This window comes from Oncorhynchus gorbuscha, linkage group LG11, assembly GCF_021184085.1.
Source record: "Oncorhynchus gorbuscha isolate QuinsamMale2020 ecotype Even-year linkage group LG11, OgorEven_v1.0, whole genome shotgun sequence".
Taxonomy (NCBI): Eukaryota; Metazoa; Chordata; class Actinopteri; order Salmoniformes; family Salmonidae; genus Oncorhynchus; species Oncorhynchus gorbuscha.
Genome location: NC_060183.1, coordinates 22,802,802 through 22,828,547, shown reverse-complemented (window position 1 = coordinate 22,828,547; position 25,746 = coordinate 22,802,802). Strand labels below are relative to the sequence as shown.

The 25,746-nt window shown below is 45.2% G+C and overlaps 1 protein-coding gene and 1 long non-coding RNA gene across 4 annotated transcripts in view; one reads left to right on the top strand and one right to left on the bottom strand.

Moving 5' to 3' along the window:
* raraa (retinoic acid receptor, alpha a) overlaps positions 1 to 25,746 on the top strand; it is a 259,366-nt gene that overhangs the window by 127,067 nt on the left and 106,553 nt on the right. For 2 of the 3 annotated variants that reach the window (XM_046368974.1, XM_046368973.1), the window contains exon 2: positions 230 to 791. In XM_046368974.1, coding sequence (XP_046224930.1) covers positions 623 to 791 — 169 coding nt within the window. In that variant the 5' untranslated portion in view covers positions 230 to 622. The remainder of the gene's footprint in view (positions 1 to 229; positions 792 to 25,746) is intronic. The other variant, XM_046368975.1, reaches the window with a different exon arrangement.
* On the bottom strand, positions 22,196 to 23,644 carry LOC124048316. The gene is made up of 3 exons (XR_006841202.1): positions 23,503 to 23,644; positions 22,986 to 23,058; positions 22,196 to 22,288 (listed from the first exon to the last, which is right to left on the bottom strand). It is a non-coding gene; the product is annotated as an uncharacterized LOC124048316 (long non-coding RNA).

Below are 25,746 nucleotides of genomic sequence, written 5' to 3'. Positions count from 1 at the left end.
GAAATATGTAGGCATCTTAAAATAATGAACTCTTTCTCTCTCTCCCTCTCTTTCCGTCTTTCTCTCTGTGTGTCTCGTCTGTCTGTCTGTCTCTCTCTGTGTCTCTGCCTCTCTGTGTCTCACTTGTGAGGGATGAAATGTAATGTTTTTGAAACTTATTTTTGTTATGTATGACATTGTCCCAAAGTGGTTTTTAAATTCTAAATGATCTCACTCTCTTTCTCTCTAGGTGAAGATTGAGGGCCACTAAAAGAGACACTGAACGGTTGGGGGTATACCAGAGCTGACTCTTGCATAGGCACCATGTCTCTACACATTCCCCATCTCTGGAACCGACTCCACAGTGGAAGACTCATTATAAAATCCTTGTGAATCTTCCTAACCACTATCCTGTACCTCTCCTCTCCAGCAGTCGGTAACAGGCGGCCATTTTGGGATTTCCACAACTGTAGTTTCCTAATTGAGGGCATTTCTCTGAAGTCACCACGCCACTGGAATACCCCACACGTCCATCGCCTGTATGGGCACTAGAACCACTCCGTAACCCACACTGACTCCGTTCTGTATTGCCACAATATCGTTTTTTTTGGTGTCGTCATCGGTGGAGGTGGATTGAGCCAAAATGGCTGGGAAGAGCAACCCGATCCCGGGCCCTCACCTCAACGGCTTCCCCATGCCCCACTACTCATACTTCTTCCCCCACATGCTGGGGGGGCTCTCGCCCCCCGCCCTGCCAGGCTTGTCCCTCAGTGGCTACAGCACGCCATCGCCAGCCAGTAAGTACTCCTACTGTACGTCCTTTAAACCTTCTCTCTGCTGTTTCATTGGACTGTGTGGTGTATTGTTAGTGCTCACTAAAGCACATGTGTTTTGGCTGCATTGTTGACTGGTTTACCTCAGAATATTAGCCTATTTCTGGAATAGCCAACTCCTTTGTTGCTGCCATGAAACAGGCTGACACTCAAGGTATCAAGAGTATTGGCCTGTTGCAGTATTTTGAGTCTGAGCATTTAGTTCCAAACAGCCTACCACTATAGTTATTGTAGAGACTGCGTTTGAAAGGTCTTGTATAAATGAACAGAGTTTTCCATTGTGTGGCTCTGAGCAGTTCTGCTCCTCAGAAAAGTGGGTCTATATTAGCAGATAAAATGTCTCTGTGTTGCTGTGCTGATGGCGGGAATGGAATGCTATATTTGCGGTGTTACCGGCCTCCTGCAGTTGTTGGCATATTTGCCTCAACAATTTAGCTTAGCTATTTATTGATTAATGGAAGGTTGGATGTTGGAGAGAGCTTTCATCTTGTCCTGGTTAGATCATGCCCATGTGATATACTGTCTGTGTGATGGTAAACCGAGCATAACACACACACTGAATACTGCCTAGATCAAATGGGACAGGAGGGCAGGGTAATCAACCTGACATCTCAAAATGGACGCACCTCTAAAGCGGATCTTATCTAGCCTATGTAAAATGACTACAGGTTGCTATAGGATACGTAGTCTCCAATCTCCGGCCAGCCAGGTGGTTTGGGGTCAGTGTATTGACTTTCCATCTGGGCGTATTAGCATGGTGTTCATTGGGATTAGCATGGTGTTCATAGGGATTAGCATGGTGTTCATAGGGATTAGCATGGTGTTCATAGGGATTAGCATGGTGTTCATAGGGATTAGCATGGTGTTCATAGGGATTAGCATGGTGTTCATAGGGATTAGCATGGTGTTCATAGGGATTAGCATGGTGTTCATAGGGATTAGCATGGTGTTCATTGGGATTAGCATGGTGTTCATTGGGATTAGCATGGTGTTCATTGGGATTAGCATGGTGTTCATTGGGATTAGCATCGTGTTCATTGGGAAAATCATGGTGTTCATTGGGAAAAGCATGGTGTTCATTGGGAAAAGCATGGTGTTCATTTGATTAGCATGGTGTTCATTGGGATTAGCATAGTGTTCATTGGTAAAAGCATGGTGTTCATTGGGATTAGCATGGTGTTCATTGGGATTAGCATGGTGTTCATTGGGAATAGCATGGTGTTCATTGGGAATAGCATGGTGTTTCATTGGGAATAGCAACAGGAGGAGCTGTGAAAAGCAGTCAGTTGTATCCACTTCCCCATTATTTCTCATTTGAGTTGTGTCTGTATCAATTTGAATAAGGAACATTCTGATGGTAGTGGTACATTGCATAGTGTGTGGGTGTGGGGGGGGCACTGCATTGCTGTCTGTGGTGTGTGTGTCTTGTCGGGACTCGCTCCCAGTGTTTGGCGAGAGGGGCGGCAGGGTTCCTTCCATTTTGCAGGACAAACATTTCCTGTCAGTAAACACTGGGGAGCTAGCCAGGGACACTGACCACCTCTTCCTACTCACTCACTCAGTCACTCAGTCACTAGGAAGAGTAGCTTCTGCAAAAGCTAATGGGGATCAAAATAAACGCACTAATGCTACGAGACAGCGAAGCAGTGTACACGCACTCACACACGTACACTCATTGACGTAATAGTTTGATTTTCCTCCTTGCGTGATTTATGTTTGTAATGCTTACTTGAGTAATCCTTTTTACCAAATGCCACATATCCTTCCTCTGTTGGTGAGAGGGAGTGAGGTGGTTGTGCGTACCCGTTGTCACGGTTTCTCCATCTGTGTTAACACCCCTGACTCATAGCGGAGTAATTACGGTCAAAATATGATATCATAAACATTTCAGAAAACTGTGTCCATGAATTATACAGAGGCCTCCTGTAGCTAGACATGTTCCTGTGTAGCTGGCTGTAGCTAGACATGTTCTTGTGTACCTGGCTGTAGCTAGACTTGTTCCTGTGTACCTGGCTGTAGCTAGACTTGTTCCTGTGTACCTGGCTGTAGCTAGACATGTTCCCGTGTACCTGGCTGTAGCTAGACTTGTTCCCGTGTACCTGGCTGTAGCTAGACATGTTCCTGTGTAGCTGGCTGTAGCTAGACATGTTCTAGACATGTTCCTGTGTACCTGGCTGTAGCTAGACATGTTCCTGTGTACCTGGCTGTAGCTAGACATGTTCCTGTGTAGCTGGCTGTAGCTAGACATGTTCCTGTGTAGCTGGCTGTAGCTAGACATGTTCCTGTGTAGCTGGCTGTAGCTAGACATGTTCCTGTGTAGCTGGCTGTAGCTAGACATGTTCCTGTGTAGCTGGCTGTAGCTAGACATGTTCCTGTGTACCTGGCTGTATCTAGACATGTTCCTGTGTACCTGGATGTAGCTAGACATGTACCTGACTGTAGCTAGACATAGCTAGAGAGAAACACACACACAAGGAAAATAGTGTGTTGTATTTTGTTGGTAAAACAATTCTGAAATGACATTGTATGTGTGTCTTGCATTAATTTTTTATTTGTTTTTATTCGCCTATGTTTTTAGTTTAGACCCTGTTATAATACAAGTTACATTTCCACTTTCAAATGGATCCACAAATATGGTTGGAGGTCCATGTAACGGATGTGAAACGGCTAGCTTAGTTAGCGGTGTGCGCTAAATAGCGTTTCAATTGGTGACGTCACTTGCTCTGAGACCTTGAAGTAGTAGTTCCCCTTGCTCTGCAAGGGCCGCGGCTTTTGTGGAGCGATGGGTAACGATGCTTCGAGGGTGACTGTTATTGATGTGTGCAGAGGGTCCCTGGTTCGCGCCCGGGTATGGGCGAGGGGACGGTCTAAATTTATACTGTTACATCCACACATCAGAAAAAGTTTACTTGAATGGGAATATCTTCTGTATTAAATGTGAATCCTCCATAGGAAACCTATTGAACTCATAGAAATTTAGATAATAGACATTTACATTTACATTTAAGTCATTTAGCAGACGCTCTTATCCAGAGCGACTTACAAATTGGTGCATTCACCTTATGACATCCAGTGGAACAGCCACTTTACAATAGTGCATCTAAATATTTTAAGGGGGAGGAGGGGGGGTGAGAAGGATTACTTTATCCTATCCTAGGTATTCCTTAAAGAGGTGGGGTTTCAGGTGTCTCCGGAAGGTGGTGATTGACTCCGCTGTCCTGGCGTCGTGAGGGAGTTTGTTCCACCATTGGGGAGCCAGAGCAGCGAACAGTTTTGACTGGGCTGAGCGGGAACTGTACTTCCTCAGTGGTAGGGAGGCGAGCAGGCCAGAGGTGGATGAACGCAGTGCCCTTATTTGGGTGTAGGGCCTGATCAGAGCCTGGAGGTACTGAGGTGCCGTTCCCCTCACAGCTCCGTAGGCAAGCACCATGGTCTTGTAGCGGATGCGAGCTTCAACTGGAAGCCAATAATAATAATAATAATAGAATAGACATGACCATTTAAGTTGGCGGTGGGTGGCTCGGCGGCCATCTGTGTGGTAGTAAAGTTGAAATTTCAATGTAAAAAAAAATCTATGGTGTTCCAGCTAAATTGATGTGGTCTGAAGGAATAGATCCTTTCTAGGATTTAAAATGACACCCACTCTGTATTCAAGAGCATGTTGTGCCCGCAGTCGATTGAGACAACACAAAAACCTGAGATGACGTAAAGTAGGGTGTAAACTACAACATATGTGATTATGAAAAAAAAGAGCTTATGCATTTTTAGATTATGTAAAAGTGTTATAAAAAATAACATTTTTTTAATTAAGTTGTTTCACAACCCTGTTTGTACGCTTTTAAATTATATCAAACTCAACTGTTTAAATTTTCCAGTGATGAAGACGGATGTCTCTCATGGTATGGTGGGGTATGCAACAAGGGTCAACTTTCGCACCTTTTGTCTCCTGAACATTTTTGCATTCTGGTCCAAAAAGTCAATTTCTGAACACTTTTTCCACCGGCAAACATGTATAAAAAGTTGTATTTAAATCAAAAGGGATGCTGTCAAAAATGTATCAAATTGAAATGGATTTACCCTTTTGGTTTCGCGTTCATTGATGTCTCTGTGACTTTCCCCGGGGTTTTCACTCTGCCTAGATAATGAGTATTATTTTATTTTGATTAGTAGAACTAGCACACCCACGCATGCTGTCCATTTGCTTATAAAGGGCAGTTCCACCAGAATGAACATTTGGGATGTTATTATGGACTGTTTCGTGAAGTCCTACACATTTTCAGTCTCATTTGGACTGTTTTGTCCCGGACAAAATGGGAGAGTGCTGCTCTATGACATAGATGAGTAGGATCCCTGCCACGATGTCATTTCAAGCAATTTATATAACGTGTCTGTAGTTTTTTGATCATATATGAACTCCCTGGTATATATTGCTCTTCTTTTCTCCTAATAACACTTGTAAATATTTTAAATACAGACTCAAAAACCTATAGAATTACATTTATAGTCAGTTTACGCCAATATTTTTCTGTTGTTCAAGGCTCAAACTCCCATGATTCCAGCAAAACCACTCACACCACCAGAGACGATAGAGAAAGCGAGACATTTCATAGGCTTCCTTTTTCTGGTTCATATCCAGTCAATGAACTAAGCAGACCAGACCCAGCTGCTATGTCATTGAGAACCACCCCTTAAGCAGACCAGAACTGTGACAGTTTGGGCTATATACCGTCCTTGTGCCATACCAGGGTATGCAGCACATGAACAGAGAGCCCCAACAAGGTAAAAATCTGTCGATCTGCGCAAGCCAGTTAACCCACTGTTCACTAGGGCCGAAGACGTGGATGTCGATTATGGCAGCCCCCCGCGTCTCTAATGCAAAGGGGTTGGGTTAAATGCGGAAGACAGATTTTAGTTGAATGCATTCAGTTGTACAACTGACTAGGTATCCCCCTTTCCCTTTCACCTCTTCTCTTTCCATTTACCCATTATCACCACCACTCTCTCTCTCTTTCTTACCATCACTTTCTTTCCCTGACACACACATGCATACACACACACAACCACTCTCACGAAACACAGTTAATCCCCGGCCACTCAATTCACATTACAACCTAAAGAAAATAGGGAAAGAAAGAGAAAGTTTGTTTGGAGCTTTAGAATATGGGGATTTACAGAATGTCAGATTGTTGGAGGAAATCCAATCCTTTTTGGGGGTTTATGGATTTCAAAGCTGCAGGGTACTAAATGTAGGCTGCAACACACAAACTGGAAGTTTTAGGAAGCGATTTGTCTCTCTTGGGCTTCACGATTCTATTGCAGATCTGTGGGCAGAAATGTAGTGGACATTCTGTTAGTGCTAGCAATAGCACTGGTGTCAACTCAGTGCATGGCGGCCAAGTTATTTGTTTGTGTGTAGAGCATATTTTCCACTTATTCAACTTTTCCCCTTAGCAACATGGTGTATCGTAGACTCCCAAGCCACAGGGTGTTTTGGGATTGGCAGGACGATTTAGGACAAACCAAATCATTTATAAAATAAATTAGTTACTTACTTTCATTAGAGGATGAAGTAGCCAAATTATCATCCATTTCAACTGTCACCCTAATTTCTCTTTACTTTGCCAGCCTTGATTCCAACATGGTTGCTCACAAAACACATGACCAACTCAGTTGAGTGAAATATTATATGATCATTCAACTGTCATTTCACTATTTTCAGATGGATCATACTCACACATTCTGACTCGCACCCTAGCAGACCTGGGTTCAAATACAGTTTGAATACTTTATCTGTGCTTGATTGAGCGTTCCTGGCTTAATGGACCAATAGAGTAGTCCCAAAACTGCAAACCCAACCCATCTGGCACTTCAGGCAGGCTAGAGCAAACTCTCATATTATTTCAATGATTGCAAATACTAGTTGAACCCAGGTCTGCACCCTAGAGAGCCCAGCCCGTCCAGTCAGTCAGTGTTCCAGGTGCTTTCGCCTGAGTGGCCAGAGAGCAGTCACCTGGTTCAGTCAAAGCTATTCTCGAGTTCAGTCCCTGCAGGCCAATTATTGGGGCCAAACAGAGCAGAAGGGTTAATCCATCCATTCTCGACTAACACACAGCCCAGCGTAACCTTACCTAACCTCCAGAGGTGTCTTTACCTCCATTCTCGGCTAACACACAGCCCAGCGTAACCTTACCTAACCTCCAGAGGTGTCTTTACCTCCATTCTCGGCTAATACACAGCCCAGCGTAACCTTACCTAACCTCCAGAGGTGTCTTTACCTCCATTATCGGAAAATTGTTGGCGAAGGCAACCAACCCTGGAACTAGTCACTAATCCATCCTTTCTTTCAGTAGGGAGCTCATTTAGCCTTTAGCATTTATGCTGCTGGAGAATGGGAAACTAGACTAGAGGCTAGGCTACCTGTCACTCCTGGCTAATGTTTCGATGTTGGTATTATCATGAAGCTAGGCTAGGCAACTGGGTCAACGATCATTTCTGTCTATCCTATTGATGTTGTTATTAGCAGGAAGCTAGGCACGCTAGATGGTAGGTTTATTAGCTAATTAGCTGAACCTTGTTACATCAGATGTAGCATGTAGGCAAACCATAGTGGCTCTAGTATTACTGGGAAACTGGGTACATCATTCCTGGTTACTGATGTTATTATATTATACCCTTATGGTATAGTTGGCTGTATTGTTTCCCCCATGGAACTCACTCTGTACTCCAGTCATTGCTTGGTGGGGAAATCCAACCCCCGGCCGGGGCAGTGTTGCTGTAGATTTTGACTTTACGAGCGGCAAATTGGAATGTATTAAGCCTTTCAGAGGGGTGGGGGAATATTAAATTATATTTTCAGAGGCCGGAAACATTAGGAGCCCTGTGTGTGTGTGTGTGTGTGTGTGTGTGTGTGTGTGTGTGTGTGTGTGTGTGTGTGTGTGTGTGTGTGTGTGTGTGTGTGTGTGTGTGTGTGTGTGTGTGTGTGTGTGTGTGTGTGTGTGTGTGTGTGTGTGTGTGTGTGTGTGTGTGTGTGTGTGTGTGTGTTAATGTTGGCGACCTCTGTAGTGTTTTAAACTGTACAGATGGAATGTCCTGCCTGTGAGTAAATATGGATATGGTAGTGTGTGTGTGTGAGTGAGGCGGCGGCATGGTCAGACAGGTGGTGTGTGTGTCTGCGCTGGTGGTCCGTGGCACTCTGGGGACATCCCAGGGACAAGCCCGGATGCCATGTGGGTGGGCGGGCAAGCCAAAGAGGAAACCTTTGGGTTTGTAGGTAAACAGAGAGTGGACAAACAAACAGAAGACAGTTTACTAGTCGGACCATATATACGCTGAAGGGAAGCCGCAGTTGCAGGCTGGAATGGACAGGTTAACTCCAGATTTGGGCCTTGCACTGCACGCGCACACACACACACACACACACACACACACACACACACACACACACACACACACACACACACACACACACACACACACACACACACACACACACACACACACACACACACACACACACACACACACACACACACACACGGTTTGTTCTTTAGGGATAAAGATAACATTGAGTAGCCTACCACTTGTGAATCACACCACACCCATTCATTTGCCACCTACTTCAACACAGGTCACACACACAATGTACCTCGAATGTAAAGCTCAATTGTGTGACTTTGGAACCACATTGAATGTTCTCAGGCCATATCACCCATCAGTATAGATAATTCCTGCCTATATGAGTATAGAAGGTAATCAACACAGTAGCATTGAGGTACACACACACACACAGAGAACCTCTCAGTAGATCAGGTCATTATTGGAAAATAGAAACTCATTTGAGCACTGCTCATATTATGCTTATTAAGCACGCCATGTAAAACACATTTTACCCATGCCGGCTCTCCTTCATTTAGTCATTTAGCCCTAATGACTGATTAACGGTTGGTAATTGACTGCAGAGTTGAGAAGAGCATCATCTATGCGGTGATATTTTCATTTGTATGTTAAATACCCTCAGAAAACTTTTGGTTTAGCATGTCAAATGTATGTCGGTCACATGTAGAGATGTTTTAAATATGAAAAGCATGTTATACCCTACATTTTGCCTTTGTAATGTTCACATGTTCTATTTGCAAGGTCAACGCTCACAATACCACCAGTCTGATACTTTTCTGTCTGGTCATCAGATCCCAGACCAGTGTAAACTGTGCTTATTGTCATCTGAGCAGTTAGCCCTGGAGCCTGTCTGGCGCGATGGCCGCTATGACAGCTCCAAGGTGACTCTGCTTTGGGTGTGGGTGGTGTGAGTTCTTTATCAGGAGGCTGGGGACATCCCCTCCGGACACCACACAGAGGGGAGGGAGAGATGGAGAGAGAGAGAGGGAGAGAGATGGATAGAGGGGGGATGAAGAGAGAAGGATAATGTGAGACAGTGAATCGGAGAGAGAGCGAGATGACAGAGAGTGAAAGAGGGTGGGAGAAATGGAAAGAGGGAGAAAGACAGAGATGGAAAGTGAACCAGACAAGGCCCCCTGTGCAGAGGCAGCAGAAGCGGGCGCCTGGGGCGTACACACACTGGCTTTGGCAGGGGCCAGTGTTGTTGGTGAGAGCTGCCAACCACCAGCAGCTAAGCCAACAGTGCTCCCACAAGAGAGGCCGCAGACTTCGGTGTCTTTCCCTCCCTATCTTCCTCCTTTTTATCGTTCCTCCCACCACATCAGCCTGACAGTACTATCATTATTCAATTTATTTACTAATTTCACATTATTTCCATTTGCTTTGAGGGAACCGGGGGCCGAAACCCTTCCCTGCCCTGAATACTTGAACCTAGCCAAAGCATTATCCCCCATCCATTGGCTTGGCAAGTGTCGCCACTGCTCTCTCCCTCTTTCTTTTCTTTTCTGTAGGTCTTTTTTTTTGCGGCCGCTTATGCAAATGCAGACCCTCCTTTTCAAAGAGCTGTCTTCTGATAATCCGGTGGATGGCTCCATTTTCTGAGCCCCACACATTCATGCAGACACACTCGTTGACACTGACACACACACACACACACACACACTCAGTACATTTTGAGCTAGTTGAACTATAACAACTTCAAAAACACCATCTTGCCGCTAGCAGCTATGCGACAGACTATAAACAGCAATCTAAATCTCCCCTCTGATGCTGCAGGAACTCAACTCTTTATTTAAGCTTTCTTCAAAGAAAATGTGTGAGTCAACACAAGGGTAAAGAGATACAACTCACACACACATACACTCTCGACACCCCCTTTGATGTTCTATGTAGGGTGGGGCGGTATCCAGATTTTCATATTGTAATACCGTCCTTCTCTCATTCTGGGATTTACAGTATGTACCGGCATAGTACCCAAGGGGGCGCCATTAAACGCAAAAAAATATATTTTTCCAGAATGCTAAGAAAATGTGCACAAGTTATTGTGAATCTCCATGGAGGCTGCTAGCTAAACATGCTAGTGAGCAAACGAAAATAAACTAATTGCAAAGACAGGCAATCCAGCTCATAAAGTTATACATATGGGTACCAAATGTCATTTTTGTTGCGTTTGGACATTTACAAGCGAATGTGAACGCGAGACATCGTGCAAATGAACAAAATGTTGACGCATGGTTGCCTGAAGGAAGAACCGTACCGACTCTGAATCAGCATGTGTTCACACTGTGTCTATGTGGAGTCACTAGGGGCTGTCTGCTCTGCTCAGAGAATAACTGGGAGGAGCAGGCAGTCGAGAACGGAATCAAGATAGCAGTGGCCAATATTCCCTCTCATTGTGGGGGCACTGAGCAAATCTGTGAGAGAGAACTTGAATGTGGTGAGAATTTCGTGCAACTTCTGGCATGGGTTTCCAGTGAACACAGAGGCTGTACCCTTACTGGTTTAGACAGTAGCCAATAGGCTATTGTGGCTATTTGTGCATAATGTAGGCCTACCCACAAAACCAATGGAGGAAATCTTTCCAAAATGATCACATGGAAATAGTTTGGGATTTCTATTATATTGTCTACAGTAGCCTATATGTGGTGTTCAATGCAGGCCTACATTGCATGAGACTTGAAACCTTCTCACATGTACCAACAAACGGGTGTGATCATTCTACAGTGGTCCCTGCAGCACACGCTCAAACTGGTGTGATTAGAACGGCAGTTTAGATTGACGCAACAGTCAGCTTTTGAGTTGGCAACACTCTTTTTTTTCTTCCACAGAAACATTTTGCAGTAACACAGTCCTTACAAAGTTATGTCCTGAATGCGACAGCATAACACAATCATCCAAACTGGAAAATGTAGGCTACATTTGTCCAAGCGCTAACTGAGGAACGATTGACGTAACACAGGCGGTCATATTTAGAGAACTCTCGGCTGACAGAAACCACAATATGAATTAGCTAATAGCAATTACTATTTATAATTCATCACATCACGGGGGAGCTCACTTTTGATCTAAATGATTGAGTAAAACACTTTCTAGAAATCAAAAGTAACCTGACGATGGGTAGTTTGTGCGCACTGACATGTTTGTTTTTTCGCGTCAACCAAAGATAAGGAGACAAGATGTTTGGTCTGTTTGCATTACGCATGTTGAAGGGGGTGTGTCATCTACGATCATTCACTTCAGGAAGTTTAGCACACATACTTCATGCTACAGTAGAAACGACAACACGGTTTACAGAAAATAAGGCACAGTAAAGCCTCAAACATAAATTGTCCGCAACACTGAAATGGGCTACTTCTATGTGAATGAATGAGGAGGAGGAACACCTCAATTCAAATTGTTGTTAGAAAATACAACTTGTTCGAAAATAATTTAAAATTGACGAGTTGAAACACAGCTGATAGATAATTAGCAGGCAGCACATGTTAACTGTCCTGTTGTGTAACAATCCCATTTTGGAACAGTGAGTGTGAATTCTGACATCACGTGCATAAAACAACTCACGCTGGGGGCGACCATTGGAGATATTTGTAACTCGCATGTGAAAAGGTTAACTTTTTTACGTTAAGAAAAAGTGCCTGATAGTGTGTTGTATAATGCAAGAAACCACTTTACAAGATGCTTTTAATTATTATTACCATACAGAGAATTAGACAATGTAGGCTATTTGCATATTCAAGCCCGTCTCAAAATACAACACTATCCCTTTTAATGATTAAGACGTAAGCATTTTACCTGACTGGCTTTTCAAAGACAGCTTGAAATGTAGCCTACACGTTTTGTGCTTTTGTAGGAAGCAGTAACTCCCCATTACTGACCTATAGTATCTATAACTGGGGCGGCAGGTAGCCGAGTGGTTAGAGTGTTGGACGAGTAACGGAAAGGTTGCGAGATCAAATCTCTGCCTACAACAAAATCAGACTCAATCTTGCAAAGTTAGATCTGTTTTGGTTTGTTGCATTAAAAATGGGGCTGATATAATGTTGATTCGATCACAGAAAAAAAGGTTGATCTATATCGTGCAAACTAACTGTGCGAACTCAGTGAAGTTCAATCCCTTGCGTCTCTGCTTGGCCTGGCATTTCTTCTGCGTTGCAGTCCTGGAGGAGGTGCACGGCTGGCACACACCCGCAGTTTAGAGGGAACATTGGCAGTGGCAGCTGTACAGAACTCATCCAAGGGCTTTGACTTCTCAAACAGGGCAGAAAGATAACACAATATGATGCGCAGGCATCTTATTAATTCAGCCACTTGCTTATACTGAACAAAAATATCAACGCAACAATTTCAAAGGTTTTACAACTCATATAAGGAAATCAGTCAATCTATGGATTTCACATGACTGGGAATACAGACATGCATCTATTGGTCACAGATACCTTTTTAAAAAATGGGTCTCAGGATCTTGCCACGGTATCTGTGAATTTAAATTGCCATGGATGAAATACTATCGTGTTCAATTGTCCGTAGCTTATGCCTGCCCACACCATAACCCCACCGCCACCATGGGGCACTCTGTTCACATCGTTGACATCAATCAGCAAACCACTCACCCACACACCTTGTCTGCGGTATTGAGGCCGGTTGGACATACTGCCAAATTCTTTAAAACGATGTTGGAGGTGGCTTATGGTAGAGAAATGAACACTCAATCTTTTGGCAACAGCTCTGGTGGACATTCCTGCAGTCAGCATGCTAATTGCACACTCCCTCAAAACTTGAGGCATCTGTGGCATTCTATTGTGTGACAAAAGTGCACATTTTAATGGCCTTTTATTGTCCCCAGCACCAGTTGCATCTGTGTAATGGTCATGCTGTTTAATCAGCTTCTTGATATGCCACACCTGTTAGGTGGCTGGATTATTTTGGCAAAGGAGAAATGCTCACTAACAGGGATGTGAATAAATTGGTGTACAAAATTTGAGAGAAATAAGCTTTTTGTGCATGTGGAACATTTCTGGGTTATTTTATTTCAGCTCATGAAACGTGGAACCAACACTTTACACTTTGCTGTTATATTTTTGTTAACTAGCAAGTTCAACAGAATTCAGTGTTTTTCACGCAGAAAACATATCTTACTGCGTTTTATAAACGCAGATCTAAAATGCTTCTTATTGTAATTTCTGCTCGGCCTCCGACTAATTTTGTGGTTCAGTTGCACTTCTCCACTTGGATGAGAATTCACGACATGAACGGGCATTCTATCAGCAGACAGCAAGCACCCTGACTGATGTGTAGCTACTTTTCTCCTGTACTTTTCTCGGTGTAGCCTACCCTACTTTTCTCTGGTACTTTTCTCGGTGTAGCCTACCCTACTTTTCTCCGGTACTTTTCTCGGTGTAGCCTACCCTACTTTTCTCTGGTAAAATGCAAGGTTAACTTCATGTAAAACATTAGGAAATGTAGCTGGCTACATTCTTTCTATGGTAAACATTAGAAATATGATGGCCATACATTGTTTTACCAAAAAAATGCCTTGCTTTTTCATTATAAGATCATTTACTTGTGTGGCCAAATAGTGTCATCTAATTTTCTGCCGAATGTGTTTCAATCATGTATTTTCTGTGAAGGAAAACTACAGTTGCACCGTCGTCCCAGAACAATCTCTCTTAGTTCTATTTACAAACCTTGCAAAATAATGCGGCAGATGAAGTGAAAATGTGATCTGCTTGATCTCCCAACGTATTGCACAAGTTGACTGCAGGCATTTACTTAAAAAGTAGCGACAAATATCAAAGCATATTGGGAAAAACTTCAAAGGCATCTTTGAAAAGGTATTGAAAAACCATCCCGTAGCTATTTCCAAATACCCCAGTATACCGCCCAAACCTAATTCTATGCATTCAGTTATAGTATATGTCAAATGCTGTCCCGTTTCATTGAGACTTCATTAAGTGTATTACGCTGACTGTGTTTTGAATATCGGTCACAGAAATACAGGCCAGTTACCTAAAGGGTAGAAGGGAAGGGGACGAGCAAGGGTTGGGAGAGGGCCCTGTGCTCGTTGTTGGTGTTTGCGAACCCTTTCTTAGCGGGTAATGTGCGTTTCCCCTACGCTACAGTAGCCACGGTATAGAGCGGGGGTAAGAAAGAGGTCTGCTGTGCTGAGATTATTTGGGGCCAGTGGCTGGGGTGCTCTGAGGGCCCACACCGCTCTACACGCACACACGCACACACACACGCACACAAAGCCAATAGAGATAAGAAGCCCCATTCATTACTGAGGGGTGTGAGAAGCACTTCATAAACAGATCTCCTTCTCACTCCCACCCTGCCTCTCGCTTGCTCTTTTCTTGATCGTGCTCTCTTGTTCTCCCTCGCATTATTTTGCTCCCCCTTATTCTCACTCTCGTTCTCACTTTGTAGCACTTGAAGCTTGACAGATCACATCCACAGCGCTCTGTTTGATTAGGTAGACTAATTAGAAATGTCCGGCTCCACTCTGTGATCAGTAGACTGACCTGAGGTCTACCAGACTCCCCCTCTCTCTGAGGAATACCTAAACAGATTCTGTCTGTCTGTCCGTCTCTCCGTCCGTCCTCTTTATGTTATCACTTTTGATCTGGAGGAGCTACGCAGTCATAGCAAGGTCCCCCCCGAAGAGATGATTAACAGCTTAACTGAATGGAATGGAATCCTCCTATCCTGTACATCTGTCATCAAGAGCAGAGCCTTATATTGCCCTCAAAATAAGTTTCTGATTGGTGGTTTTCAACAACAACAAAAAAGCCACAGTGTCAGTTTCTCTTAGCTGGTGTTTAAGACCTGAGGGACCAGGAATTCGGACGCTGGAAAAGGAATGACATCGATCAATTAAGTACCGTTAGAGAAGAAGCGAAGCTGGCAATACCCTCCAGGACTAGAGTAGAACACACACATACTCTTTCTCATACTGTTAACACAGAGCCTACTCAGGATAAGGCAACGATGTGTTTGTGAGTAGCATTGCGTTCAATAAACCTGTATTGTCAAAGTTCACTTCCTGAGACACTATGCAGATGTTTACAGTGGTGCTTCGTGGTTGACATTGACAGTGCTTTATATGGACAGGTCTAGAGCGATCAAGGCTTCTATGTGATTGTATGTATTTAGCTGAATGCCATTGTGTCCTTCAGCTCCAGCTTTCGTGTTTCCACCTCCACGGCCCGGCTCCAGTGACTCAATGGGCTATGGCGCTGGTGGACCAGCTCTGACACACGCACACAACTCATCCTTGTAGTAAAAGCGGGTGATCTTATCTTTTCCATCAAAGGGGAGATCAATGCGATTAATCACCCTGTGGGAGAGCAGCCAAATACCTGCAGTCCTGCGGAGACACACCCAGGAACTCCCCCTCTCACCTGGAGCCTAATCCTCATCCATCACATCATCCCCCTCACCCCCACAGAGCACGAGGAGACAGGGGAGGGAGGGAAGGGAGGAGGGTGACCGTGGGCCCCCCGGGCGTCTTAAATCAGTCATGACCCAGATGCACCCTTCACCAGAATCAGGGGACATGTGTATCTCACATGGACTATTGTGGACTGCTATTAGAATGGGCGGGGATGTTCAACCACAAGTAGGTTAGTCTTCTCTTATTCACACCGATAGTTCATATGCCCAGATGGTCCAAACGGCTTTTGGACACATGATCAAGTGGGATTTACGTCATCTAAAACTGTTAGTTGCTATCAATACCTTGATTGTACTTTGCCCGAATACGAGAGGTGTGTTTACCCACCAGAAACAAGGTCAATCTCCTCATAGTGCGTGTTGCTACGGCAGAGAGAGATGAGATGTGGTGGAGGTGGGATTTAGCTGATTCTATGTTTCCTGTGGGCATAAGAGCATCTCTCTCTCTCTCTCTCTCTCTCTCTCTCTCTCTCTCTCTCTCTCTCTCTCTCTCTCTCTCTCTCTCTCTCTCTCTCTCTCTCTCTCTCTCTCTCTCTCTTGCTCGACCTCTACTCGCTTTCCCCCCTCTAACTTTCCCCCTCTTGTTCCATTCTCTCCTAACCCTCTCTTTTCTTCCCTTCTCTTCTTTTCTCCTCTCCATTAGCTCTCTGTGTCAGGATCCTCCCTCACTCCCTCTATAGGGGTATCTGTAATGAGGGAGAGGCCAGGCAGGGAAAAGACAAGTGAAGTGCCTCTGACTGTTGTTTCAAACTGATTTGATAATTGAGCCGTTTACACAGTGTGAGATGCTAGACGGGCCAGCTGGTTTGATTACATTGACGGAGATGTGTGTGAATGCATTTCTCTGTGTGTGTGCTTTGGTCATGTGTGTGTGGGAGTGTTTCTTTGTGTGCCTGTGTGTTTGGAGGATATGTGTGTGTGCGTCTGTGTGTGTGTGTGTGTGCTTGTATTTCTGTGTGTGGATGTTTGTCTGCGGGTCTGTGTCTGTGTGTGTGTGTGTGTGTTTTTTGGGCGCAAGTGTGTGTGTCTGTGTGTTTCTTTGTGTGCATGTTTGGAGGGTGTGTGTGTGTGTGTGTGTGTGTGTGTGTGTGTGTGTGTGTGTGTGTGTGTGTGTGTGTGTGTGTGTGTGTGTTTGTGTGTGTGTGTGTGTGTGTGTTTGTGTTTGGGAGAATGTCACCCCAAATAGGGGCTTTGCTGGTTGTCTTCCCATATCTGGGTTGGATTAAGTGGTTTTGGTCGAGGGACAAGTATCAGTTCTCAACGAGAGCATAAAATGTGACTCCAGCTGTACTAGCTTTTCTCACTCTTAAAGTCTCAGAGCCTTGAAAAATATATCTCATGTCAAAAACAAATACGCTACATTACCAAAAGTATGTGGACACTCGCTCTTATAACATTTCATTCCAAAATCATGGGCATTAATATGGAGTTGGTCCCCTTTTGCTGTTTGCTGCTATAACAGCCTTCGCTCTTCTGGGAATGCTTTTCACTAGATGTTGGAACATTGCTGTGGGGAACTTGCTTCCATTCAGCCACAAGCATTAGTGAGGTTGGGCACTGATTTTGAGCAATTAGGCCTGGCGTCGGCGTTCCAATTCATCCCAAAGGTGTTTGATGGGGTTGAGGTCAGGGCTCTGTGCAGGTCAGTCAAGTTCTTCCACACCGATCTTGACAAACCATTTCTGTATGGACCTCGCTTTGGCACGGGGACATTGTCATGTTGAAACAGGAAGGGCCTTCCCTGAACTGTTTCAACTGCCACAAAGTTAGAAGCACATAATCTTCTAGAATATCACTGTATGCTGTAGCGTTAAGATTTCCCTTCACTGGAACTAAGGGGCTTAGCCCGAACCATGAAAAAGAGGCCCAGATCATTATTCCTCCACTTTACAGTTGGCACTATGCATTGGGGCAGATAGCATTCTCCTGGCATCCTCCAAACCTAGATTAGTCCATCGAACTGCCAGATGGTGAAGCCTGATTCATCACTCCAGAGAACGCGTTTCCATTGAGTCCAATGGCGGCGAGCTTTACACCACTGCAGCTGATGCTTGGCGTTGCGCATTGAGATCTTAGGATTGATTGCGGCTGCTCGGCCATTAAAACCCATTTCATGAAGCTCCCGACTAACAGTTCCTGTGCTGACGTTGCTTCCAGAGGCAGTTTGGAACTCGGTAGTGAGTGTTGCAACTGAGGACAGCACTCGGCGGTCCCGTTCTGTGAGCTTGTGTGGCCTACCACCTTGCGGCTGAGCCGTTGTTGCTCCCAGATGTTTCCACTTCACAGTTGACCGGGGCAGCTCTAGCCAGGCAGATATTTGACGAATTTACTTGTTGGAAAGGTGTCATCCTATGACGGTGCCAATTTGAAAGTCACTGAGCTCTTTAGTAAGGCCATTATACTGCCAATGTTTGTATATGGCTGTGTGATATTATGATATCTTAGAAGCTTAGTCTTCATTTTGGACTGTAAACTTAGAGGACATTGTTCGCTATGTGGGGTGTGTGGTTATATGTGGTGTGAACATGAAGAGCTCTGGTTGAGTCTTAAAGGTCTGTGGCTCTGTTCAGTTGGCCTCTTGTTGATTGGGGGATGGGATGTGCAGCCCAAACGACCCATAACCCTCCGGATGAATAGACTAGCCCAGCTGTTTGCAAACTTTTTAATGTCAAGGACCCCCAAATATTATGAGCTATGATGCTGAGAGAAAATGTTGCAGTTTTAAAGCACATTTCCTGCTATTCTACACATTTTGCCCTGGCTTATGCCTTTTTCAAATGCTATCTAACCTTTTGGTCCCCTAACTTTTGGTTGGGGGCCTCCCCACCTGCTGCCAGGAATAATAATAATAATTGGGGTTGGGCACGTGCCCTGCGTTTACGTCAGTAGCACAGCATTGACTACCACTGGTGTACAGAGTGAGACAGGCAAGTGCAAAGGCTATTTGCATATTGCTGGAAAAAATATTATTATCATTGGGGGTGGATAGGAAAGACAGGAAGGTGGATCAAGATTTTACCAGACATGTATAATTTGTCATTTAAAAAATATTTTTCTCACATTTTTACACGGACCCCCACGGGTCCGAGGACCCCAGTTTGATAACCACTGGACTAGCCTACAACTGAAGAGACATCAGACAGACATGAGGGACAGTGGTTCTGTCTTTAAGCCTTTGTATCCTCTCTCTCTGTCTCTCTGTCTCTCTCCCTCTGGTCTATCTATCTTTCTAATTGATAGCAGCTCGTTGCTGGTGGAGAGGGGGAAGAGGGAGGGGAGAGGGGTCAGACAGCTACTAATTTTGTTTCATCCACATGTGGCTCTTCCACCATCTTGGATCTAATTGTTCCTCCCATCTCTCCCTCCCTCCCTCCATCCATCCCTGCCATACTGCATCTGTTCTCGGTAAATGGGTTATTGGTCATAATACATGAAGGATAGGTAGTGGGAAGGAAATTAAACAGAGATATTTATTAATACTGTAAAGAAACACTCCTGATTTTTTTTCCCGGGCCAATATGCACTTGGTTTAATTAAATGGCCACCTTACACCACCTACCTTGTCGTTTTAAGATTATGATTATCATTACTCTACTATGTTGTATTGTAATATAACATTAAATATATATTAGGCATTTTTCTCACTCCGATTTAATACATGATGTTTTTTCACTCTAATACCAGGCCTGTATGGTATAATGGTATTATTTTACAGTATTCACCCTGACCCACTATTCCCCATAGGGTACCCTGTTCCCTGTATGCATTATGGGCCCTGGTCAAAGTAAAAGTAGGATGCTGTTTTAATGTGGTCTGTCTGTAACTAGGAGGAGTGAGAGGTGTTTAAGGTTGCACTTGCGTGTAATTTGTCTAGCCTGTGCTCTTTATAGTCGTCCTACTTGAAGCCTGGGATCCCCTCTGGCCCTGTTCCAGATGTTAAAGGAGGAATGCACAGCAGTAAGACATGCGCGCGAGCGCACACACACACACACACACACACACACTCTGGAGGATTGGGGCTCAACAGGCAAGCGTGGCATATTAAGGGATTAGAATACCCACCTCAACACACAAACATTCAGATAAACACACTCATAAGCAGGCACACACACACAGATGCACATATTCACGCACGCACGCAGGCAGGCAGGCAGGCACACACTCACACGGCGTCCTTCCTCCCTCAGTCTTTCCCGAGCCCTTCCCTTCGACTTCAAAGCTCTCAGCTCCTTGAGGACTTCAAACGCTGGAGGGAGCATTAAAACAGAGAATGTATTTTCTGTAAGGTCCTGATTTATTTGATTGAAAAACCAAACCACAAACCAAACAGACATTATTTTCCTTCCCTGACCTGGTTCACCAGGAGACCCCAAATTACTACCAGGTGTGATTCGACCTAAAATGGCCCAAGCCTAGCAGGACTCAGAAGACCTATAGCTCTCTACTCTTTCTCTGTTTTTGTCTTCATCTATCCCTCCCTTTTCTCTCCCTCTATAGTCATTCCTTCATTATTGGCAGGGATGGATAGATGAGTTAAAATCATACACGTTCGCACACACACTACTGTGTCTGCATGTAATCCCACATACACACCATCTCTCTTTGCCTCTGCTGATGCTAGACTATGGAGACGGAGGCTGTGTCCCAAATTGGCACCCTGTTCACAATATATGGTCAGGAGTAGTGCACTGTATGGGGGAAAGGGTGCTATTTGGGACGTAGCGTCTGCACGTAATCAGTGGTATTAGTGTGTGGAGTACAGTGTGATGGATGAGGCTGGATTAAAGGCGATCAGTCTCTTTCAGGGAGATCTGTGTCTGGTCTAACATCTATAACATCTAACAGCAGCCCGCAACTACTGTATTACTGCACTGGACATCTTCCTAGTCACTCACTGGAGGGATGGAGGGGGGAGGAAGGGAGTGAGCAATTCTTCCCCTCACATGCGCCAAGTACAACCGGTGTAGACTTGACCGTGAAATGCTTACTTACGAGCCCATTCACAACAATGCAGAGTTTAAAAAGTACAAACAATTTGCAAAAAATGAAATGGGTACGTAATGAAAATAACAATAACGAGACTATATACAAGGAGTACCAGTACTGAGTCAATGTGCAGGGGTACGAGGTAGTTGATGTAGAGGTAATATGTAGGTAGGGGTTAAAGTGATTATGGCAATCAGGATATGTGATAAACAGAGTAGCAGCAGCGTATGTGAAAGTGTGTTTGTGTCACAGAGTCTATTAACTGGAGGGAAGAGTTACTGCTTCTGCATCCAACTTGATGACAGGGCAACGGCAGGCAGGCAGGCAGGCAGGCAGGCAGGCAGGCAGGCAGGCAGGCAGGCAGGCAGGCAGGCAGGCAGGCAGGCAGGCAGGCAGGCAGGCAGGCAGGCAGGCAGGCAGGCAGGCAGGCAGGCAGGCAGGCAGGCAGGCAGGCAGGCAGGCAGGCAGGCAGGCAGGCAGGCAGGCAGGCAGGCAGGCAGGCAGGCAGGCAGGCAGGCAGGCAGGCAGGCAGGCAGGCAGGCAGGCAGGCAGGCAGGCAGGCAGGCAGGCAGGCAGGCAGGCAGGCAGGCAGGCAGGCAGGCAGGCAGGCAGGCAGGCAGGCAGGCAGGCAGGCAGGCAGGCAGGCAGGCAGGCAGGCAGGCAGGCAGGCAGGCAGGCAGGCAGGCAGGCAGGCAGGCAGGCAGGCAGGCAGGCAGGCAGGCAGGCAGGCAGGCAGGCAGGCAGGCAGGCAGGCAGGCAGGCAGGCAGGCAGGCAGGCAGGCAGGCAGGCAGGCAGGCAGGCAGGCAGGCAGGCAGGCAGGCAGGCAGGCAGGCAGGCAGGCAGGCAGGCAGGCAGGCAGGCAGGCAGGCAGGCAGGCAGGCAGGCAGGCAGGCAGGCAGGCAGGCAGGCAGGCAGGCAGGCAGGCAGGCAGGCAGGCAGGCAGGCAGGCAGGCAGGCAGGCAGGCAGGCAGGCAGGCAGGCAGGCAGGCAGGCAGGCAGGCAGGCAGGCAGGCAGGCAGGCAGGCAGGCAGGCAGGCAGGCAGGCAGGCAGGCAGGCAGGCAGGCAGGCAGGCAGGCAGGCAGGCAGGCAGGCAGGCAGGCAGGCAGGCAGGCAGGCAGGCAGGCTGAAGAGACTGAGAGGGGGAGGGAGGGATCATTACTGCAGCCTGAAACTGGCCCAGAGATGAAGCCATCAGTCAGTCATCACACCACGCTCATTTACTGAGACGAGCAGCCGAGAGATGGTGTCTCTCTCTGAGAGGGAGAGAGAGAGAGAGAGAGAAAAGTGTGGGTGTTTGTAAGAACATATTAGATGTGCGCTCTTGCGTGTGGAGGTTGAGTTTGTGAGTGTGTTTTTGTGTACTTTTGAATGTCTGTCTTCTCATTAGTGCATCCAAGTGTGTGTGTGTGTGTGTGTGTGTGTGTGTGTGTGTGTGTGTGTGTGTGTGTGTGTGTGTGTGTGTGTGTGTGTGTGTGGCCTACACGTGTGACCCCTTCGTGTGTGTGTGTGTTCATACATGTATGCTTGTTGATGGCATTGTCTTCTTCTCCCGGGGGTGTTATCTCACTTCCTCTGGGCTTGGGACCAGACCGCAGAGCAGAGAGAAAAGGAACTGCTTTATTGGCAAGCCTGTCAGGCCTTCCTCTGGATGGGGAACAGGAGAGCAACTCAATTCTCCATTTCCATCTCAATCCCTCCTGGCTAACATGTGACTCATAAAGTAGTACAATGTATTTATTACAGATAGCTGTCCAATCAATTTTTTTTGGCAAATTGTATCTCTAATAATATATACAGTGTCTTGTCAGGACATGCTGTCCAGTTTCTAAATGATACAATGTAGAGAGAAACATGTCTGTTCCTTTGTTTGTTTATTTATGTGCTGTGCACTGTAGCACATTTTCAAGGATGTGTGGCGAAGCATAGGCTACGTCAGGGCTCGCCAACCCTGTTCCTGGAGAGCTACCCTCCTGTAGGTTTCCACTCCAACACAGATGTAACTAACCCGATTCAGTTTACCAAACAGTTTATTATTAGAATCAAGTGTGCTAGATTAGGATTGCAGTGAAAACCTTCAGGAAGGTAGCTCTCCAGGAACACGGTTGGCAAGCCCTGGGCTAGATCATTCCTTGTTGTACATTAGCCTCTTCTGTTACAAGCAAACAAACTGAGAAACGTGATGGAAAACTAATTGTGAAAGAAAAATACAGTTGTATCCTTTGCCATCGAACTTTGGATCACTGGATCCGCACTATCAAGCAATTCGAGCTATTTCATTTATGTAGCATCTCTGCAGTATGCAAGCCAAGTTGACCGAAACAGTCTTGTTACAGTTGCTCACCTTAAATTTCATGAATGTGGTGTCCATGTGTTTGCCTCTGGGTAAGTGTCGACATCAGGTTTAAAATCTTTATCTGTAGTACAAAAATACATTGGCAAGAGATTGGACTTTCGTGGAATCCATATCCCCTGCCACATTTTCAGACCAGAACTAGATCCCTCTCTCTAGTGTGTGCGTAACCTAGGTTGGTCCTGAGTGAGCTGGATTAACTAAACGCCGGTGAGGTTGGACTTGATATCTTTGATGGGGTGATATCGTTCCATGTTTGGCATACTGAAGACGGGCTGGATTGAGAAAAGCCTGTATTGTGTTTGAAGTTAAATATGCCCTTTGCAGACTTTGAACATCTAAATGTATTGGTCATCTGATTCATCCGCCCACCTACAGTGTAGCCTACGCTAACTAGCTAGCAAAGCTGCACACATTCCACCAGTCATCCACTCACCTAACCTCCGCTACGCTAGCTAGCATAGCCGTACAGCTCTGCACAGCAGGAGGACCAGCCCTAGTCACTCACCCAACGATAGCCTTCACTACCAGTCATCCATTCACCTCCATTATGCTAGCTAGTATAGCAACACACAGCAGACATGGCTAGGGCTAATACAGTGACCGTATTACCGCCACACCGGCAGTCATGACCACAGTCAAATTCCAGACTAGGCTTCTCCAAAACTGAGCTCTGATGCCTCTGATGGTCATTAGTAGCCTACCAAACTTGCTAATGACCAGTATACCAGATCACCTGTTGTGCAGTGAGAGCCAGCTCGTCATAGCTGGTTGATGCATGGAATTCTATTGGCTAGGCCTACCCTATATATATATTTCTCAACATATGGATGACATATCATTTTTTTTTACCCCACCCCTGTTCCGACAGGTGCATGATTACTGGCCCATTCTAAATCAAAACTCATTTCACACATGATTTAGTATATGTAAAGACCAGTGCTTAATTTGTAAATCAGGAGGGAACAAAAAGTAAGCTTGAGAGGGGTGTGACCTACGGAGCTCACCTTTATAGGAAAGCATTGCATACATATCATTGCATTTGCATAATGGCACAGAGCAGTAGATTTGGGGCACTTACAGAAGTTGCACACATGGGGGGAAAAAGTCTCCTTTTTCTAAACACATTTCATGCATTTCTAGGTCATTTTACATGACTGGAGACTGGCAGAATGTATTTTAATACCGCAAAAATGATGGAAATGACAGGCTACTTTGACACGGAGAATCTGAGATCAATAAACGACCTGGTCTTGAATCCATCAATAGCCCTATGTGTGTGTGGGGATGCACCTGCACTCGAAATAAGGATCTTTCTTTGAATCATCGAAGCAAATAAATTGTTACTCCGCAGCAAGTTTGGACTCTGCTCTTGATAAAGTCCGGGCTATGGACATACATGACACATTACAAGGCAAACGCAAAACTTAAAAAAATAAAAAATGTTTTAAACAAAAATTCTGTGGTGCGCTGTACTGCCTACGCTCCTTACAGCTCTGACATGAAGAACATTATAAGACCACACTGGCATGTATATTACAAACTGTGTTTCATGATCTCCCCCGTTCACTCATTCTAGGTCCCGCAGCCTAAGGGACACGCTGGTGCGCGTAGACACTTATGACGCATCGAAATCTCCTCAGGAATGACTGGGTGATGCCTGTGGTTTCTTCCCCTGCCGGCCTCATGAGGAATTGAACCTTGTATGCTTCTTGTAGTTTTGTCTGCACGCACCAGCTCTCTGAGATTTTTAGCCTACTGAGTATTTCATATCTATTGCTTCTGATATTGCTATGTAGCCCAGACTGTTGTCTTGACAATTATATGTGACATTTGAATTGTCCATTTTTTAAATATTCTTCTATATATTCCTTGTTAATATGCATTGACTCCCGATTCGCCAGTCTCTAATCAACTATCAGCTTGCACCTGTTGCGCACTGCAGGTGTGTCTAAGTACGTGTCTTCTTCATTTGTTTGTTCGGCACTGATGAAGGCATGAGGCCGAAACTTATGCCCGTTCCTTTTATTTAATGTTTATATAGCACCTTATACTTTCACATGAATTATATTATTTTTGCATCTCTGCCTCCTTGGGATAATCCTTTTCATGGTTTTGAGTGGGAGTGCTTTTTGAACTCTACAGATACACACCGGCCGCCTTTCATTCGAGCCTAAACGCAAACCCTCATACTGGCCTTCTACGTACAATATGAGGAAGAAATTATAGTCCTAAAAAATCTTTCCAGTTCCACTGACTCGCCCAATGATGCGCAGCTCAGTCGCTGGTGATGGCCAATGCGCTCGTGCCAAAAGCCCATCTCTTGTTTTACTTTATAAAACAATATTTGGAAGTTGATTAAAATATACTTTTCTTTTCAGCAGGAGCTATTTGCTTTCCAACCTGTGTTTTCCAGTGATTGAATTTGAAATATTGCGAAAGGCCGGTTTTGCCTGCATGCTGGCTACACACAATCCACAGCTAGGCTATTTTGTGAAATAAGCTATTGTTCCTCTGCATTTTTTATGGTGTAGAACACTATTCTGAATTATTTGATATCTTTCTGAACAGACAGCAGTAATTCTATAACTTTGGCAAATGTATTTGAATTCGTAAAGCCCAGTCATTGTGCAATTGCAATGTTTTGTCAGGCCACTATTTAATAAAAGCGGATCCCAGCTGCTTTATTTATTGCTCAGTTCTTAAAAATGAAGCACATGAATCTGTAACATGGTGTAGCCTACCTGGCATA